This window comes from Dama dama, chromosome 19 (genome assembly GCF_033118175.1).
Source record: "Dama dama isolate Ldn47 chromosome 19, ASM3311817v1, whole genome shotgun sequence".
NCBI classification, from domain to species: Eukaryota; Metazoa; Chordata; class Mammalia; order Artiodactyla; family Cervidae; genus Dama; species Dama dama.
In genome coordinates, this window is record NC_083699.1 from 3,266,012 (window position 1) to 3,285,970 (window position 19,959).

General features: G+C 39.1%; 1 protein-coding gene across 1 annotated transcript in view; it reads right to left on the reverse strand.

The window, feature by feature from the left end:
* Positions 1-552: 552 nt before the first annotated feature.
* Positions 553-19,959, reverse strand: part of LOC133073894 (ceruloplasmin-like) — a 38,160-nt gene continuing 18,753 nt past the window's right edge. Inside the window, exons 12-19 of the mRNA XM_061167879.1 lie at positions 19,403-19,610; positions 18,499-18,638; positions 15,318-15,446; positions 11,048-11,154; positions 9,800-10,001; positions 7,246-7,385; positions 2,711-2,873; positions 553-672 (exon numbers count right to left, since the gene is read on the reverse strand). Of these exons, the coding sequence (XP_061023862.1) occupies positions 2,715-2,873; positions 7,246-7,385; positions 9,800-10,001; positions 11,048-11,154; positions 15,318-15,446; positions 18,499-18,638; positions 19,403-19,610 (1,085 nt within the window). The 3' untranslated portion in view covers positions 553-672; positions 2,711-2,714. The remainder of the gene's footprint in view (positions 673-2,710; positions 2,874-7,245; positions 7,386-9,799; positions 10,002-11,047; positions 11,155-15,317; positions 15,447-18,498; positions 18,639-19,402; positions 19,611-19,959) is intronic.

Below are 19,959 nucleotides of genomic sequence, written 5' to 3' on the forward strand. Positions count from 1 at the left end.
CAAGAATACTGGAGTGGGTAGCCATTCCCTTCTCCAGGGGATCTTCTGACCCAGGGATTTAATCTGGGTCTCCTGCACTGCAGGCAGATTTTTACCCTCTGAGCCACCAGGGAAGCAGTAGGCATCCCTACTGTTAATATTGCTAGATAGAAAGACGGAGCATGAGTCCTTATTCTTGGTTCTGGAAAACTGGAGCTTATAGATTCTGGAAACCGTAGTCTTCCAAGCATAAGGCACTGTACAGTATATGGATTTGCATTTTAAAGACCGATTAAAACACTTACCCATGATTTGAGAATTTAATTTTCTAAATGTTTGCAAATGTTGCAATTTAGGGTAAAATCTTGGGTGGTATGTTTTTTTTTTTTTTTCTAACTGAGCTAGACTTTTATTTACACCTGCTCTATTTGCCCCGCTTGCCCACCTCCACTGCTATTTATTAAAAGCCTTGTTACAGCTCTACAGATGCTATTCCATGGACAGAAAGATGAAGCAGCTCATACACAAAATTTACCAAGAAAACTTTTATTTTTAGCTAATTTTCCTGGCATATTGCCATTAACATCTTTAGATAGCCCCTCCTATACTCCTTCATTCCTGAAGTTTTTCTTCTTCGTCAACTTTAACTCTGCTCCTGGACTTGTCAACATTCATAGCAGGCAGATATTTGTGCTACAGAAAAGAAAGTTTCATACAGTTTCAGGTTGGAATATTAAACTAAAATGGTTACATAAATTTAAGGAAAAAATATTAAGTTTGAATAAGTTTTAAGAACATCCTTAAAATGACTACCAGTGCTTTTGCAAGAAAAGTTTGCTTACTAAATCAATAGCAACATCACTGCCACTCTGCCTTGTGGACAGAAAGACCTGAAGACCCAACCAAGTTTTGCTTTAGAGTATTTGTAACACAAAAAGCTAGTTTCCCAGAGAAACCATGTTAAAAGTGGGGGGTTTGTTTCTTGGACAGCACACCAAAATATTGTTTATTAAGGATGAATATGTTGGGAGTTTGGAATTAACGTATATACCCTAATATACATAAAACACATCACTGGGACTTCCCTGGTGGCCCAGTGTTTAAGACTCAGCACTTCCACTGCAGGGAACATGAGTTCGATGCCTAGTCAGGGAACTAAGACCCCATAAGCCATGCAATATGGCCAAAAATAAAATAAAATAAAATAGGTAACCAACAAGGACCTACTGTATAACAGAGAACTATACTCAATATTTTGCAATAACCTATAAGGGAAAAGAATCTGAAAAAGAATACATGTATATTATGTACATATAAAGTATATGTATAAAATATATGTGTATCTGAGGCACTTTGCTCTGTACCTAAAACTAACACAACATTGTAAATCAACAATACTTCAGTTAAAAAAGAATGAATATGAATGATTATAGGAATAAGATTAATAATTACTGTTCCTGTGTTAATAATATTATTCTTGATATTAATATTTTATTGTAGGTAAAAATTATATTTGGAGCTAATACATCTTTGGTTTTGTAAGAAATGTGGTCCTTAAATTCAAATAGGATCCCATAGAACTCAAGAGTGGCACAGGATATTTTAAATAGTATATGTCATATATGTTCAATAGTGTTCCTGATTTTAAAAGTAACCTCAGCAGAAGCAGAACATACAAGAAGAAAATAAACCTCACTCAGAATTTTACCACCTAGAGAGAGTTACCATTAACATTTCTGTTAATGTACATATATCTGTTATATATATATATATATATAAAATTTGGATTATATTTAAAATACTATTTTGTAGACTGCTTTTAACCACTTAGTATTATATTATAAGCATTTTCCCATTAAAAGTTTAAGGCATGATTTTTTTAAATGGGATAATACTTCAGATAATAAATGTAGCAAAACTTATAGTAGATCATTTCCTAATTTTCAGTTTTCCACCAGCACAAAATAACATAGTGACAAATATTTTTCAGTATTGCTGACAATTGTCTGAGATCAACTGTCACATAAATTTACTGAGTCAAAATATTAGAATCATTCTGTTAAACGACCAAAGGATAATGACTTCATGAATAGTCTAAGTAACCAAGGAACTGATAAAAAATCTCAGTAACAAAGACACTATTTTCATAAAAAGTTGCTAATAAAATGTATTGGAGAAGGAGGAGATGGGAATGAGAGAAAATAAAATGTCACTTGAATGTGAAAATGAATTATTAGAATTGTTATTTATCAATAGTTTCTTTCCAGAACTGTGGAAACAGTATATACTTCCACCAAAGTATGTGCAATGACCCTCTCACCACACTGGTATTGATACTATCAGTGAAAAAAAACCTTGCCAAATTGATGGCTTTCTTATTCAAAAGTATCTCATTGTTGTCTAAATACAATTTTAAGTGATTTGATTATAAGCAAGTTTATATATCTTTATAGGTTCAGTAGTCACTTGTATTTCATCTTCATGAACTATCTGTTCAAATCCAGATGCAGATATTATAAGAATCTAGAAATTACATTTAACTCTAAAATATCTTTTATCAGATTAGATACAGTTTACCTAAATTTACAAAGAAAGTAAGCTAGATTATCTTGGCCACATCAAAACAGTAATCTTTAATTACTGTAAATGTAAATATTCAGTAGATCAGCTATCCTTATAAGGAATAGCTGAATTTATTTAAATATCATCACTTCTAATGAATTTGGCATACCTTTTCACTCGATTACAGTGTAAACGCTTTCCATTCCTGCCTCGATGTGAATGTTGACATGGCAATGAAATAACCATGTTCCAACATCTCTTGGATACATTTTTAGCGTTTGATAGCTCCCAGGAGGAAGGTCATACACATCAGAGCGAAACACTCCCGTGTTCTCAACAAAAAGACAAAACACAATTAAATGGCTTGTAAGAGATACCTGTCATCACACCTTTGTTGTCGTTCAGCCTCTAAACCATGTCCGACTCTGCAACCCCAAGACTGCCGCACACCAGCGTCCCTGGCCCTCACTCTTTCCCGGTTCACCCAACTTACCGCTTGCTCTAACTCCCCTCATGTATACTCCGTCAGATGATGATTAGAGAGCTTTAGGTGCCACTGAACCTCTCCTCTGAATACAACTGAGAGTTTGGCGAAGGAAGTCCCAGGGCTTTTTAGCGACAGGCCGCAGGAAAAACATCTCGCTCTAAAAGGGTGCTTGTGGCAGTATAGGTTTTAGATGCCTCGTCGGCGTCTCATACACAGTGCTCCAGATTTCAGAGAACATCAGTTTCACAAATCCCGAATGTTCTAACTGAAATGTTTCTAACTAGGGATGTTGGTGACATGAATATGATCATTTTTCAAGATGTAACTAGTCAGGAAAACTCACAGTTTCAGGAAAGAGAGGAGCCACATCTCTGCTCTCCAGGGTTGAGCCCGAAGGCTGAGGGCTTAATGGCTAATTTCTCCCCTAAACAGGAAACCCAAGGTTTAGGAGACTATCTCGTCTGTAGGCTACTCTGATTTTGATAAATGACGGGCAAGGCCTGGCTTGGATGGATTAGAAAAAGAGTAAGAGAGAATGAATTTCTCTGCATAATATTGATAGATGGGAGGTGTTTGGAGCATGGGAGATGTGTTGGAGAGTGCAGCTCATGATGGGGTCCAGAATATTTTGAGGAGAGGAGAGAAGAGAGTCAGGAGAGGAAGAATGCAGAGAAAGAAGTGTTGAGAGTGAGAGCAAAAAGCAAGAGAGCCAGAGGTTCATGGTGGAAGGATAATTAAAAACAAGGACATCTAATGTCAACTGATAAGAACAGTAACATTTTCACTGTGTAATAACAATAATAAAACCCCTCTAACTTACCCCCCAAATTTCACTTGAAATCTATGTCCTTGATTTTACGCTTGCACAGGTAAATCTTAAGTAATGGGGATATATTCCAATTTGGAGCTGCTCAGAGACATGAAAAAATACCAGCCACAGGAGTTAGGGGAGAAGGCAGGAAGCTGAGCTGACGCAGAAAGTGAGAGCTGTAAGTGGCGAGAAGAAATTTAGGCGCTTGAGACTCTCTGGAGAAGCCAGAAGGTGGAGAGGAGGAAGGCCGAGCCATCTCCCACTGGACAGAGAGTGGGGCCTAACGTCATTGCTATTTAGGGAAATTAATTTTCCATCAAAGGTGACAATAATAAGGATGGCATGGATACATTTCCAAGATGTCAGAAAATTTAAGGAACAATATGAAACAATTTAAATGAATTGACAATGTCCAAGGCACGCGCGAGGTACTGGGAAATGTACCATCTGTACCTGGAAATAAATATGAAGGAAATCATAGCCTTAGGGAATAGGAGGTGACTGGCTGGTTTGTCCCGAGACCCAGTTAGTAACCCAAAGGACTGCTCTGCTGTCCCTAGATGTCCCGGGGAGTAGATCCCAGCAGCTGGATCATTGCTGGAGTAATTAAATTCAGCCTCAGTACCGTTTCTCTAGATTCCCTATATACGTATGTTAGTATAGATTTGTTTTTTTCTTTCCAACTTATTTCACTCTGTATATAATTATGACCGATTCATGCTGTTCTATGGGAGAAACCAACACAATGCTATAAAGCAATTATCCTCCAATAAAAAAAGTTTTTTAAATAAAGATAAATTCAGCCTCAAGGGAAGGGAAAGACTACTTGTGTCCCTCCGTGATGAGTTTAGAACGGGCGGCTAGGGCTGGTGCCAGTCTGCATGGCACAAACTGGGTCACTCTAGAGGGAGGCAGTTTCGTGAAGAGGCTGAGTGAGGGGCTCAGAGTGAGACCAGGGGTTCAAATCTTAAGTTTAACTCTTCTTGCTTGTAGGAAAGTTCTTCATCTTGTTCTTGTGTGGGTTCAGTGAAAAACCCACGCAAAACACGAAGCATATCATCTAGCACATAGAAACTTAAAGGTTAGCTATAATCATCACTCTAGAAGTGTGGCCATAAATTTCACTTAATTTGACACCTTATACTGTGATCATTTATGTAAATGTAGCTCCTGAAAGATAACTCTGATTTCATCTCCACATAGCACTTGGCATGGTTCTAGGAACATCACAGGCATTGCTGAACTGAACAATAAGTACACTGTAAAAAACTATAACTGAGTTTTAATCTCTTTTATTCTAATTTTTAGTCTAATATAAACATCTAAGAATTTAATAACAACCCTGTTATCTAGGTTTTTCCTTAACAAATATGAGGAGTGAAGATGGAAGCATGGAAATGTCAAGACTGTTGGACCTGGGCAATGGATAAAGAGATTCATTATATTATCCTGTGTACTTTATTATATAAAATTCCCTATAATAAAACTAGTTTTTAAGCAAGAAAAATTTACAAGGAATAATTTTTTTTTTATTAAAGGAAAGAAAGCAACACACCAATAAAGCTTTGTGTAAATTAAGTCGTATATAACTATTTATTTCCATGATAGACCCAAAGCATTAAAGTTAAAACTATGAACGGAATACATCTAGAATTCAGGAAAGCTTTATGTGAAACTTCTATAAATATGTAAAAGATAGAGTGTATCATGCCAAGCGGTTAGATTAAAAGTTTGAGGAGTCAAATGCAAAAAATATAATTGATCCTCCATTGCACATTAATTTTATATAAGGGATTAAGATGAGAAAATAAAGAGACTGCTCTCTAAGTAAATAAATGATACTAACTTGGATATAGAGGAGGGATAAAATTGAAAATACTTATAGTAAACTAGAGAAATAGCCATCAAGAATGGTCAGTAGAAACAAGTGTAAAGAAGTATGACAGGTGGAGTAATGGGAAACAATTCAGACAGAAGCTATAAGGAAACTAAGAAATCATAAGTAGAAAAAGATGGCAATATAATAACAATAAAATAAAGATACTGTAAAGCCACTTCACACCTAGTCCCATATTTTAATTTTATAGCAAATGTTAAAAGAATGACAGAATTGGAAAGTCACCATTTGGAATCCCCATTAGAAAAACTGAGTCAGGCAAGGATCATCAATGGATACTTTTTAAACTATAAGATGAAAAGCTGTTGTAATAAACTACATAAAGATCACCTCACAGATTACTTGTTAGTTACAATAGGAAAGTGGTACTTTCAAAATGGGGAGAATGGTCCCCATCACCTTCAGAAAGTTATCAAACTTTAGCCTTCACAGTATTAGGACCTGTTGACCCTGTACCTCTTGATGTTATATACAAGAAGTACACAGCATCGCCTAGTTAATGTTCTTGCCAAAGGGGTTTGACATGGATCCGATCACAAGGAAATGATCAGAACAATACAGAATATGGCACATTCTACAAAACTGGCCTGGACTCTTCAAAAATGAAATATCATGAAAGATCAGGGAAATAAAAGTCATACGGTATCCTAATTTTAGGAAAGATATTCAATTGGTAAAGAATTTGCCTGCAATGCAGGAGACCTGGGTTTGAGTCCTGCATTGTGAAGATCCCCTGGAGAAGGGAATGGCACCCCACTCCAGTATTCTTGCCTGGGAAATCCCATGGACAGAGGAACCTGGTGGGCTACAGTCCATGGGGTCACAAGACTCGGACACAACTTAGTGACTAAAACCAGCATGACATGAACAACCAGATGCTAAGTATAAATGATTAGATCTGGGATTAAAAGAAAAACCATTACAACTAGCATTTTGGGGCCAACTAGGGATATTTGAATGGACTGTATGTTAGATTATATTATTCAATGAATGTTAATTTGAAGGGTATGATAATATTATTGTGGTTGAGGCAGGATTGTCTTCATTCTTAGGATACACATGCCTTAGTATTTAGGAGTGAAGAGTCATGATGTTTGCAATTTACTTTCAGTTGGATTCAGAAAAAAAAAACCAGAGAGAAAGCAAATGCAGCAAAAATGTATAGGAGTGTTCAAGGTATTTTTCTTTTATGTGACTGAGAGTTTGAAAATTAAAAAGATAAGTTGGGAAAGAGGGGTTAAACTAAAGGTGATTATAGATGTTTTATTTACTTATGGAGAAACATCAGAATGGAGTAAGAAATGCAATTCATGTATTCAGAACCTTTTATCAAATGTCTGTGGGCTATAAAGAGCTAAATGTGTAACTATTGCATCAGACATGCTGCAGATGGCATGTAATGCACTTGCGTTCTGGCGTGGTCATGTCCTTTCCCATCCTGTTATCTTTCGATGCTGCCCCAATAACAAGGTCCTTTAGTGATTAAAAGGAGCTGCCCAGGTCTCTTACCATGAAGATAAAGCTGTGGCCGTGAAAGTGAGCTGTGTGCAGGTCAGCCTGATCCCCTATGCCAATCAGGTACCAATTCACTTCACTCCCCACGTGAAATACCAGGCCTTGGTTATTTCCAAACACTCTTCCATTAATGGCTGTGGGGGGAGAGGGGGACACAGTTTGTTATATTCGACAAGGATTTGAAATAATATGTTTTTTTAAAAAACACCTTATAGAAAGCACCATGATGTTTTCAGAGGCCATGAGGGTTTTCGAGATAGCCTAAGGATGCTGTCAAACATGACCAAGCCACCCTTTCACGGGTGTGTCTGATGCTGGAGAGTTTTTCCTTGCCCGAGGAAATGAGGCACTGACTTTAACATAATTGGGTTGTTCTAGAATAATTCACAACTAAGGATACTTAAGTTGGTGGGTACTTGAATAGGTCTATAAATTTAAAGCATACCTGAAATCATCTCAATAGGCTTCGAACATCAGCAATGTGATCCCATTTCCTTCATGACCTGTCATGAGTATGACTGGAATGGCTATTTGTTGTTTAGTCACTAAGTTCTCTTGTCTGACTCTTTGTGATCCCATAGACTGTAGCCCTCCAGGCTCCTCTGTCCATCGGCTTCTCCAGGCAAGAACACTGGAGTGGGTTGCCATTCTCTTCTCCTGGAATGGCCATTTGCCTGAGGTCTTGTCTTGCCCCCTCTTTAATCCTCACCAGATATGGCTTCCAATGGGTAATAGGAAGAAAATATTAAGAAAAAAAAAAAACTATATATCCTTCTTTTTACTTTTCTATTTTGTGTCTGTCTTTGGAAATACAGGGAATATATTCTTACAGTGATGCAATATATAAGTAATCCAGGAAGTCCTTTCTTTGGGCTTCCCAGGTGGCTCAGTGATAAAAGAATCCCCCTGCCAGTGCAGAAAACACAAGAGACACAGGCTCCATCCACGGGTCAAGAAGATCCCCTAGAGGAGGAAATACTTGAGAACACTTAAGTATTCTTGCCTGGGAAATCCCATGGAGAGAAGAGCCTGGTGGGCTGCAGTCCACGGGGTCGCAAAGAGTCAGACACGACTGGGCACATAGGCACACACATATCGTATGTGATTAATAACCATTCATCTATGGAGGTTGGGCTCTAATGCTTTTAGCTGATGGAGGGCAGTAATAGGAAAAAACTAGGAGATGCTGAGACACTGCTTTAGATCAGTGCTTCTCAAACTCCAGTGTGTGCGTGGCTGGGAATCTTGTTAAAATGCAGAGTGTGACCCACTGGGTGTGTGAAGGTGTACTGCATTTCTAACAGACTCTGAAGGGATGCCGCTGCTGCTGGTTCACGGACCACACTTGGAGCACAAGTGCCAGAATTGTTCGGGAAACACACGTCTATTTCTATCGTTCTCTAGCTCAGTGCTCTGGAAACCTTTAGCGTAGTGGTTCTCAACGGTTCTCATCCTGCAAGGGAGGCAGTGTCCACAGACAATTTTTTTAGTTCTCACAACTTGAGGAGAAGGGCTACTGGCATCTAGCGGGTCGGGAGGATGGCTCCTGCTAAACCTCCTACAGTGCTCAGGACAGCTCCCCCACGAGGAGTTATCCAACCAAAAATGTCAATAGTGTCAAGTTTGAGAAACCCTGGTTTAGATCAAGTTTAAGTTCCTAACAGGGTACTCATTCCCCACACTGATGGCTTTTTCTTTCCATGCGCTCTGTGACCTAGCTTACCTTCTTCCGTCCACCTGGGAGCTCATTCCTTTCGTTTTCTACTAGAGAGGCTCCTAGGCATCTTTAAATACTCAAAGTTCTCCTCACCTTCATGAAACCTTTCTTGACCTCCCAAATAAGAATTTAAAACACAGCGCTATTTATAATCCTGTCACAGCATCCCTTCCAGTCAGCCTTTTACTGTAGCAATATACTGAACAACTTGAGAGATGATCCACCTTATGGCTTTTGTATGTCCTAAGGCCTCGGACAGTGCTTCAGAGCATGTAGTTAGACCTTGAAGAAATGTTAGCTGATGTCCCCAGTATTACGTTGTCCTCAGGGCTCCAGGGACATTAGAATTCACCATGCTGCTAGCACAGTGGTCTACAGGCTGAGTGCCCACTCCAGCTCACTCACTGTCCTTTTCTCTATGGCTCATGAGCAAAGACTGGTTTTTAAACTTCTAAACAGTTGGAACAAAATGAAAAAAATAACACTTCCTGATGCGGAAATTGTGTGACATAGTATTCCCAGTGCAGCTTTACTGACTTGAAGCCACTTACATTTGCGTGTAAGTACTCACTTACGTGTGAGTGTTTTTGTATCACAAGGGCTGAGTAGAAGAGTTCAAGGCAGAAACCCTATGGTCTACAAGTCTAAACTCTACTATCCAGCCCCTGATGGAAAAAGTTTGCTGGCCCCTGGTCTACGTGATCTGCACGCCAGCGCTATGGATTGTGTTCCTTAGTCTGTGCTGACAGTGATGGATGCAAACCTTTATCTGTTCCCTTTGGGCAGAACCACCTGTAGGCGCCAGCCAGTGAGTTAGTGAGTGGACATTACCATGCATTCCGTTGCTTCGTTTAAAAGTAGTATCATTCCTGTCTACTTGGTTTGGTTCTTGAGCATAGGTATTGATGTTTTCTTCAATGTACCAGGATTCATTCTCATCAAAAGTCATGAAGAAGAGAACACGGTGAACTATGTTTTCTTTGGTGTCTTTTCGACATACAATCAAAGGACCTACCAGTCCGCTATTAAGATCCTGGAGAGACAAAGCAAGATGATGAACTGTGTCCACAACTAAAAAACGCCCCCAGACAAGGAAAAGAGTGGGAACAAGTTTTAGTTTGAGTGAGGTTAGATCCTGAGTTTTGAATGATTAGGATTCTAACTCTGAACATAAGGAACAATATTTGACTTGCTAAATTCTTTTCCTTTTTTTTCAAATCAGAACTTCCACAAATAACTTACTAAATTCTTGATTGGAAAAAAAAAATGATCATCTCACTCATTAGAGTTGAGCTCTAAAGTGAACAACAAACTCCTGAAAGGGATTTTAGACACATTCCTGAGTGGATTTGGCTTTATCTTTGAAATTTTAATTAAAAAACAGAACTTTGGCTTTAATTAGAATTCCCCTTGTGTTAGAGTCGGTTGACAGATTTGTCTAAAGGTCTCGGATCCCCTTCCACCCATGATACGTTTGTTCCTGCAGCCACTTTCTGTTGGGATCCCTGGTTTGTTTATATTTATTTTCTTTTGGGGTTGAGTGTCTGTGTCTGTTCTTGGTTTTGGTGGCGAGTAGGCCAAAAATAACTAAAAGGCCAAAGAAAGGAACTCTCTCTTTTTTTTTTTTAAATACAAATGAACTGGACCTCAAGTTGAGAGTTTTTAAAAGATAAATACTGTGTATCCATTAATTTGTAACTAATTACAGAATTTTAAAACTTCATCCTTCATTTTCTGGAAACTAAATCTTATTCAATGAAACAAAGAAGAGGGTGTTATCATATAATTATACATATATATGTGTGTATCCCATATATATATATATTTTCCATATATATATATTTATATATATTCCACTTCAATCCACAGTAACATGTTGGAAAATATCCTAAATCTAAGTAATCATAAGGTAATAATTTATTTTGCTCTTGAAAAAGGCAAACTTGTGTAGAATTAAAAACTAAGCAGTATTTAGAAAGTTTACATAAAACTGAGATTGTATTTTAAAAAAAAATAAAACCTTTCTTTCATCATAATTTCTAAGAGGAGACAGTACAAAAACTGGAATTTGAAGTTTACCTTGACCATGTCCACAGTCGAATAGTAAAACCAAGGTATGCACTCAAAGTCATTTGAGGTAGGACCAGATCTTTCAGGAACCTGCCAAATGTATGTTCGGATCTCTCCTGAAATAAGTAAATGCAATGTGTTTAAACAGAACCTTTGAAATCACATTTCTTTATGGAAAACCAGAAATGAACGAACCCTAAAGCTACACAGACATTAAGCCGCACAGTCCTTGTCTTCACTCCTGGCTCCACGGCTTCTTGCCTTGTGATCTTAGTCAACGTGTTTACATGCTTTAGGCTTCTCTTTCTTCATGCACAGTCAGGAGGATCCCCTGGAGCAGGGCAGGCAACCCACTCCAGTGTTCTTGCCTGGACCATCCCATGGACAGAGGAGCTTGGCAGGCTACAGTCCACGGGGTCACAGAGAGTTGGACACGACTGAGCGACGAACACTTTTACTTCACTTTGCTTTTCCTCATGCACATAAAATGGTAACTTAGGGATTAGACAAGACGGTGCGAAGGAAGCCCTTGGTGTTACACTGCCTGACCCAGAGGGCAAGGCGGATGTCCCTCTCAGTGTGGCCTGCTCCGTTCTCAGCATTACAGGATCAAAACTTTATAATGCGGGCTTCTCTGATGACTCAGCAGTAAAGAATTGGCCTGCCAATGCAGGGAACATGGGTTCAGTCCCTGGTCCAGGAAGATCCCGTGTGCCAAGGGACAGCAAAGTCATGTGCCACAAATTCTCAGCCAGTGCTCTAGAGCTCTAGAGCAACAAGAGAAACCACCTCAGGGAGAAGCCCGTGCGACTGGAGAAAGCCCAGCACAGCCAAAAATCAATCAATAAATCTTAAACAAGAACCTTTATAGTGATTCTGCCATTGAAAAATATCAATTGTTAACCTAATCCATTTGTTCAGCAAATACTTATTGTAGTGAAGATAACTCAGTCTTTGAAATGTGACAGAATTGTTTTGAATCGCAGCTCCAAACCTTCCAATCTGAGGATCACGTGCACCTCCTTCCTCTCCCCACCTCCACGGCTGTCTGCATTAATTGAACCTTCTTGACTCTTTCAGGAAAGTTCTTGTGGTCCCCACCCTCACCCCTTGCTGTATCATTCTACATCTTTCCCTTGCAGAGGTGTTTTCAAGCACCTGTGACATAGTCTTCCTTCTCCACTAACCAACCCCATCCTCAGCCTCCCCAGTTCCAGATCTTTAACAATCATCTTAGTACTAGCCCTCTCTTGCCAGCCCACCGCACAGGTCCAGGAACACGGCAGGTACTCAGAAGTGTTCGTGAAACGCATGTAATGTGATCCTTTCCTGGCTAATCAGAACAAAGTGCTGACTTGCAAACTCCCTTGGCAGGAGATTCATCTTGGTCCCATGGTAGGACTGTCTGCTTTTAAAATCAAAAGGGAATGTTTCACCTATCATCAAAGTCTATCTTCAGTCTTTCTGTCCCACAAGTCTTTTTTTTTCTTCTGAATTTGACTCTTTCCTTGATACCCTTAATTCCCAGAACTACTTATTTTGACGGGCACCTTTAGACGACATTCTGCTGCTGCTGCTAAGTCGCTTCAGTTGTGCCCGACTCTGTGCAACCCCATAGACGGCAGCCCACCAGGCTCCCCCGTCCCTGGGATTCTCCAGGCAAGAATACTGGAGTGGGTTGCCATTTCCTTCTCCTAGAGGACATTCTGGATGTCCCTTTTATGTCCCCCTTGAAAAATACACTCCACCAGGTGTCAACAGCCATGTCCCCCATGCCTACATCCAGTGACTGGGCAGGGACACACAGGTGCCAGCTCTCATACCCCAACTCAGCTGAGGGCTACCCAATCTTTGAAATTTCTCAGTTGTGGCTGTGACTTCTGTTGAGGTTGCATCTCTGTTAAACCTTTTTTCCCTGTCCAATTTTGCTTCTTTCTTTTTTTATTCCCCCAAAGTTGTTTATCCCAAGACCACTGTCTGCACACAAATCTTCATCTTAGGTTCTGCCTCCTGGGCATTTATATTAAAAAGCATTCATTTCCTTTGAGTTTAGAATGCTGGGTGGCACGCTGTACAGAGTGATGTCCCGATGATTAGCACATGAGGTTTCTCCCTTTTTCTTAGCTGCTCCGCTCTTTCCCTTGCCTCCTCCCTCACACACATCCTGTGCTCAGCTCCTACTTGAGCACTTGAGTTGGAGACATGGAACACAGCATAAATATCTGACCGCTGGACAGGTAAACAGGTGGGAGAGCTGCCCGGAAACAGTACACACACGGCACCCTATCCTGGAAGCAAACTTCATCTGCAAAAGGAACTTCTCTCTCAAACTTGTTCTTCAGGCCCTTCTTGCTGTTGTTCAATTGCTAAGTCAGGTCCAGCTCTTTGTGACCCCATGGACTGCAGCTCACCAGGCTTCCTGTCCTTCACCTTCTCCCAGAATTTGCTCAGACTCATGTCCAGCGAGTCAGTGTTGTCATCCAACCGTCTCATCTTCTGTCGCCCCCTTCTCCTTGCTAGTCTGCTAATGTCTCTCACCTGGAACAATACCCCTATTTAAGACAGAACATTAGCCCCATAGTCTTGCATAAAAGCATTGGGGCTTTGCTTTTCCCCAAAGCAGTTACTTGGCTGTGTTTGCTTATTCTCAGTGGGATAGTTTGTTTTCATTCCAGGAGTGGAATATCTTTCCTTCTGTTTGTGTTGTCTTCAAATTTTTTTCTCAGCATCTTATACTTTTCTGAGTACAGGTCTTTTACCTCTTTTGGTTGGTTTGTTCCTAGGTAGTTTATTCTTTTTGATGTGATTGTGAATGGGATTAATTTCTTAATTTATTCATTAATTTCTCATTCTGATATCTTGTTGCTGGTGTATAGAAATGCAATAAATTTCTGTATGTTAATTTTGTATCCTTCAACTTTATCAGATTCATTGATGAGCCCAAGCAGTTTTTTGGTGGTGGCTTTAGGATTTTCAATATATAGTATCATGTCATCTGCAAACAGTAAGAGTTTCACTTCTTCTTTTCCAGTTTTGGATTCCTTTTATTTCTTTTTCTAGTTTGCTGTGACTAAGACTTTGAATACTATGTTGAATAAAACTGGTGAGAGTGGGCATCCTTGTCTTGCTTCTGATCATAGAGAAAATACTTTCACCTTTTCACTGTTGACTATGATGTTAGCTGTGGGCTTGTCATATATGGCCTTTATTATGTTGAGGTATATTCCCTCTGTACTCACTTTGTCGAGACTTTTTATCATAAATAGTTGTTTAATTTTTCAAAAGCTTTTTCTGCATCTATTGAGATGATCATATCCTTTTCGTCTTCAATTTGTTGATGATTTGTTGATGTGATGTATCACATTGATTGACTTGTGGATATTGAATTATCCCAGGTGGCGCTAGTGGTAAAGAACCCGTCTGCCAGTAGGAGACATAAGAGATGCAGGTTTGATCCCTGGGTCAGGAAGATCCTTTGGAGATGGAAATGGCAACCCACTCCAACATTCTTGCCTGGAGAATCCCCATGGACAGAGGAGTGTCCTTCAACAGATGAATAGATGAAGGAGATGAATATATATATATTGATGAATATATATATACTCATACAATAGAATACTACTCAGCCGTTACAAAGAATGAAATATTGCCATTTGCAACTACACAGATGGACCTGGAGGGTATTATGTTTAATGGAATGTCAACTAGAGAAAGACAAATACTATACTATCACTTATATGTAGAATCTAAAAATAAGACACTAGTGAATATAACAAAAAAGAAACGGTCATAGATATAGAGGATAAACTAGTGGTCACCACTGGGGAGAGAGGAGAGGGGAAAGGCAGGATAGACCCAGGGGTTTAAGAGGTACAAACCACTATGTATAAAATAAATAAGCTGTAATATGCTTATTTATGTAATATGCTTATGTATATTTATGTAATATATGTAATATGTAGTATGCTTATACATTACATTACATATACATTACATAATATGTAATATGCTTATACATTGTACAGCATAGGGAATAAAGCCAGCATTTTATAATAAATGGAGTATGATTTATGAAAATTTTGAATCACTATGTTGTACACCTGAAACTAGTATGATATTGTAAATCTGTTACTATACCTCAATAAAGAAAAAAGCATGGTGCATAGTAGGTATTTCACAAAAGAAAGAAGGAAACCAAAAAAGGGGGGGAAAGAGTAGACGTTATCCTCACAGTCCTGCATAAAAGCTCTGGGACTTCTCTTTCTCCCAAAGCAGGTACCTGGCTGTGTTGCCGCAACAGTGGGGCTGTCTGTTTTCACACCGTGAGCATGAATAGAATATGGTCTTGAGGCTTTATTTTTAAAGACAACATAGATTTTCTCACCAGGGCTGAGAAATATTATAGGACCTAGGAAATAAAAAAAGAAAAATGGATGGATAGTTGTTATTTATTTTAAATTATGAGTCATCTGCCCCCTTAAGTATATACACAGTGACTCATTATATTCCTTAACATGCAGCCAAATGAAACACAGACACATTTAACAAATGGATCATTGCTGGTTTATGACACATGGTTTTTGCCTGGAAAATTTAAATCATCTACAATTTTTATAAGCTCCAGTTCTGGAAAACTTATTTCAATGAGCATTAGTTAATGCCTATGAAAACACACAATTTAGAAATGGAACATTTTCTTTCTTGACCAACCTCACCATTTAAACCTTTTATTCTTTCCCCCCACCTTTACCCTAGTGGAAGATTGGGAGAAACTGCAGGTGTTTTCATTGACCCAGAGCTGTTATCTCTCACAAATTGACCCTTCGTTTTACTCTTTTTTATCCTATGCTATTTCTGCTTTATTGGCTATGCCAAAGCCTTTGACTGTTTGGATCACAATAAACTGTGGAAAATTCTTAAAGAGATGGGAATACCAGACCACCTGACCTGCCTCTTGAGAAACCTGTATGCAGGTCAGGAAGCAACAGTTAGAACTGCACATGGAACAACAGGCTGCTTCCAAATAGGAAAAGGAGTACATCAAGGCTGTATATTGTCACCCTGCTTATTTAACTTATATGCAGAGTACATCATGAGAAACGCTGGGCTGGAAGAAGCACAGGCTGGAATCAAGATTGCTGGGAGAAATATCAATAACCTCAGATATGCAGATGACACCACCCTTATGGCAGAAAGTGAAAAAGAGCTAAAGAGCCTCTTGATGAAGATGAAAGAGGAGAGTGAGAAAGTTGGCTTAAAGCTTAACATTCAGAAAACTAAGATCATGGCATCCGGTCCCATCACTTCATGGCAAATAGATGGGGAAACAGTGGAAATAGTGACTGACTTTATTTTGGGGGGCTCCAAAATCACTGCAGATGGTGATTGCAGCTGTGAAATTAAAAGATGCTTACTCCTTGCAAGGAAAGTTATGACCAACCTAGACAGCATATTAAAAAGCAGAGACATTACTTTGCCAACAAAGGTCCATCTAGTCAAGGCTATGGTTTTTCCAGTGGTCATGTATGGATGTGAGAGTTGGACTGTGAAGAAAGCTGAGTGCTGAAGAACTGATGCTTTTGAACTATGGTGTTGGAGAAGACTCTTGATGGTCGCTTGGACTGCAAGGAGATCCAACCAGTCCATCCTAAAGGAGATCAGTCCTGGGTGTTCACTGGAAGGACTGATGCTGAAGCTGAAACTCCAGTACTTTGGCCACCTCATGCGGAGAGCTGACTCTTTAGAAAAGACCCTGATGCTGGGAGGGATTGGGGGCAGGAGGAGAAGGGGATGACAGAAGATGAGATGGCTGGATGGCATCACCGATTCGATGGACATGAGTTTGAGTAAGCTCCGGGAGTTGGTGATGGACAGGGAGGCCTGGCGTGCTGCGATTCATGGGGTCGCAAAGAGTCGGACATGACTGAGCGACTGAACTGAACTGAACTGACTGAAGAGCTGGAGGTATATATTATTATATAATTATATTATTATATATTATATTATATATATTTTATAATATATTATATATATAATATTATATAATTATATATATAATTATATTATTATAAAACTTCTTTCTATTTGAAGGCAGATTGAATTTGTGGCTCTAAAAATTCTGAAACAGAGATGGTTTTGAGATGAACTAAGGCTTCCCTGATGGATCAGTGGTAAAGAATCCACCTGTCAATAAAGGAGATGGAGGTTTGATCCCTGGGTTGGAAAGATCCCCTGGACGGGGAAATGGCAACCCACTCCAGTGTTCTTGCCTGGGAAATCCCATGGACAGAGGAGCCTGGGGGGCCACAGTCCAAGGGGCTGCAAAGAGTATGACACCAGATAGTGACTAAACAACAACAAAAATCAGACAGAACTCTCCTTAAACACGTGCTCTAACTATTAATATCAGAACCCCGAAGAGACCTGGTAGATACCAGATACTAATGAAGTAAGGTACCTCTTTGCCTCCCATGGCAATGCTACCATCTCAAACACTATGCTTGCTTTTCCTTTTCTAAAAAGTGGGTTGTGTGTGTGTGTGTGTGTGTGTGTGTGTATAAATAAAGGAATCTAGAGGGTCATATTGTGTTATCTTAGTGCATTTGGCCAGAATCCTAGAGAAACAAATATAACACTGCTACTTTTTTTGAAGGGTCCATTCAAAAGCACTGGGAACTGAATACCACAGACCTCCCTCCAGGGGTTGCGAAGCCCAAGAGGCTGATGCAGAGCCAAGAAAAGTAAGCTTGTCAGCTGGCATACCCATCTTCTCAGGGTGCCTTGCCAGAATATGGCCTCCAATAGACACACAGATATCACGACAGAAATAAGATCTGGGCATATGGATATGCCTTGTGACCTCTGGAAATCCTATGCGGTGTATGGACGTGCCATCTTACAGAACAAATGAATACACTGTGTGACCTATGGAAGTGCCGTGTGACTTATAGAAATGTTACATGTGGGTGCCTGGGAGACATTTACAAGTTTTCTAGCTGATCTGTCAAAGGCAGAGGTATGGGCTATATTTTTCTCACTCCTAGACAGAAGATGAAATTAAATCTCGACCAATTAACTGCTTAAACACTTAAATTTAAACAAAGAAGGCCCCCTCCTAACTATATGAGGGTTTCTGGCATTTGTTTTAATTTCAAAGAAATTATTTCTAAACATTATTTCTAAGGTCCCTCCCAGAATCTTGGGATTCTGTGTGCAGGAAGCCAGATAATCTGAAACTAACCATATTCATTGTCTATGATAGCTTTGTTTTACATTTAAAAATATTTGAATCCCTTTTCTTTTACCAATAAAAGTATCTACCAGCAAACAAATTAAAGTTAGAATTATAGGCATTTTTCTCCATTGTGGTAGAAGTTGACAATATCCTTAGGTCAGCAACAATTTCCAGTGGTTGAGGACAAGATGACAAACCCCAAAGCAATCTTCTAGTGCGTCAATACCTAGTATGTCCAGATGTATTTCATCGTCATTTCGTACTGTTTGATTTGTGAATGTGATGTCATCATATTGGCGGTATACGACCTTCTTGTATTTGGACCCAAGATATGTCTCAACTCTATCCAAGTATATGTTTGTTTTGCTTTGAGAAAATAAAAACAAAAAAATCACAAAGTTAATTAATTTAACTATTAAATTACGCAAATTCTCATATGGAAGAACTTACTGGAATAATGCAATTTATTAATATCTAGAGTCTATTTTACCTTAGAAATTCATTTAATTTAAAAAAATATATATTTATTTTGGTAAGATTGTTGGATATTCATTCTGTACCTTAAAACATGTTTTTTAGCATGAAATTTAGTTTTGATCAAATGAATAAATAGTAAGAGAGAAAAATCAGAGAAAGATATCAAATTTTACACACACAAAAAAATTAGTGTCTTCAATTTGAGGTTCATAGAAGAATAGCAATAGCCGGAAACAAATGAAGACAAAAACACTTTGACGGATTCCAAATGTTAAATGTAGCTGAAATTATACTTATTATACCTTAAAGTGGTGAGATTGGATGGTAAAACACATAAGGAAGAGAGAAGACAAGAAGTGAAAAGCGAGACAAGCAGAAACAGCAAAGCAGAATTAAGTTATGTTAATATTTGGAAAGATTAGAAGTATTTATAGCTGAAGACATCACACACACATTTTGAAGTTATTTGTAATTGAATGTGTCCTAAACTACACATGCCACACACATACCACACACAAATAAATACACACCACACACACACACAGACACATGTGTGCGCACACACACACACACGCACACACGCACACACACACACATGACTGAAGACTACAGAATAAACCCCGCCCAATTAGAGGTAGAAGTCACCGCCATACTTCTGTCCTTGGAGATGTTGCAGTTCTCTCTCCCAGTCCCTGCTAGGAGAATAATCCCACACAATCTCCTCTGCTGCGATATAAATAACCTTCGCCTCCTGGTACTGTGTTTGATCCGGGTTTGGCTCTGCACACTCCCTCACTTGGTATTTATGTTTCATGCCTCCAATATAGTGCTCTGAGGTCATACACATCACATCAAAAATGCCTAGAGGGGAATAAAAAAAGAATACTTAAGGCATTGCATTCAGATTTCTTTTCTCTAAGTCATCTATAAGAAATAAATCCCCCAGAGAAATACTATCAGATAGTCCATTCATTCTTTCACTAATTTGACAAGTACTTATTAAGTATCTTCTTTATGCCAGGCATATTTCTGGGCACTTGGGAAACATTAATGAGTAAAATAGGTAAACATTCTTGCCCTTGGAGTTTATATTGCAGGGTGTGGTAAAGACAGACAACCAACCTAGTAAGTAAAACTGATGTGGGTTGGAAGGCGATAGGTGCTATGGATTAAGGAAAATGTAGGACAGTGTAAGGAGAATTCTGGATGC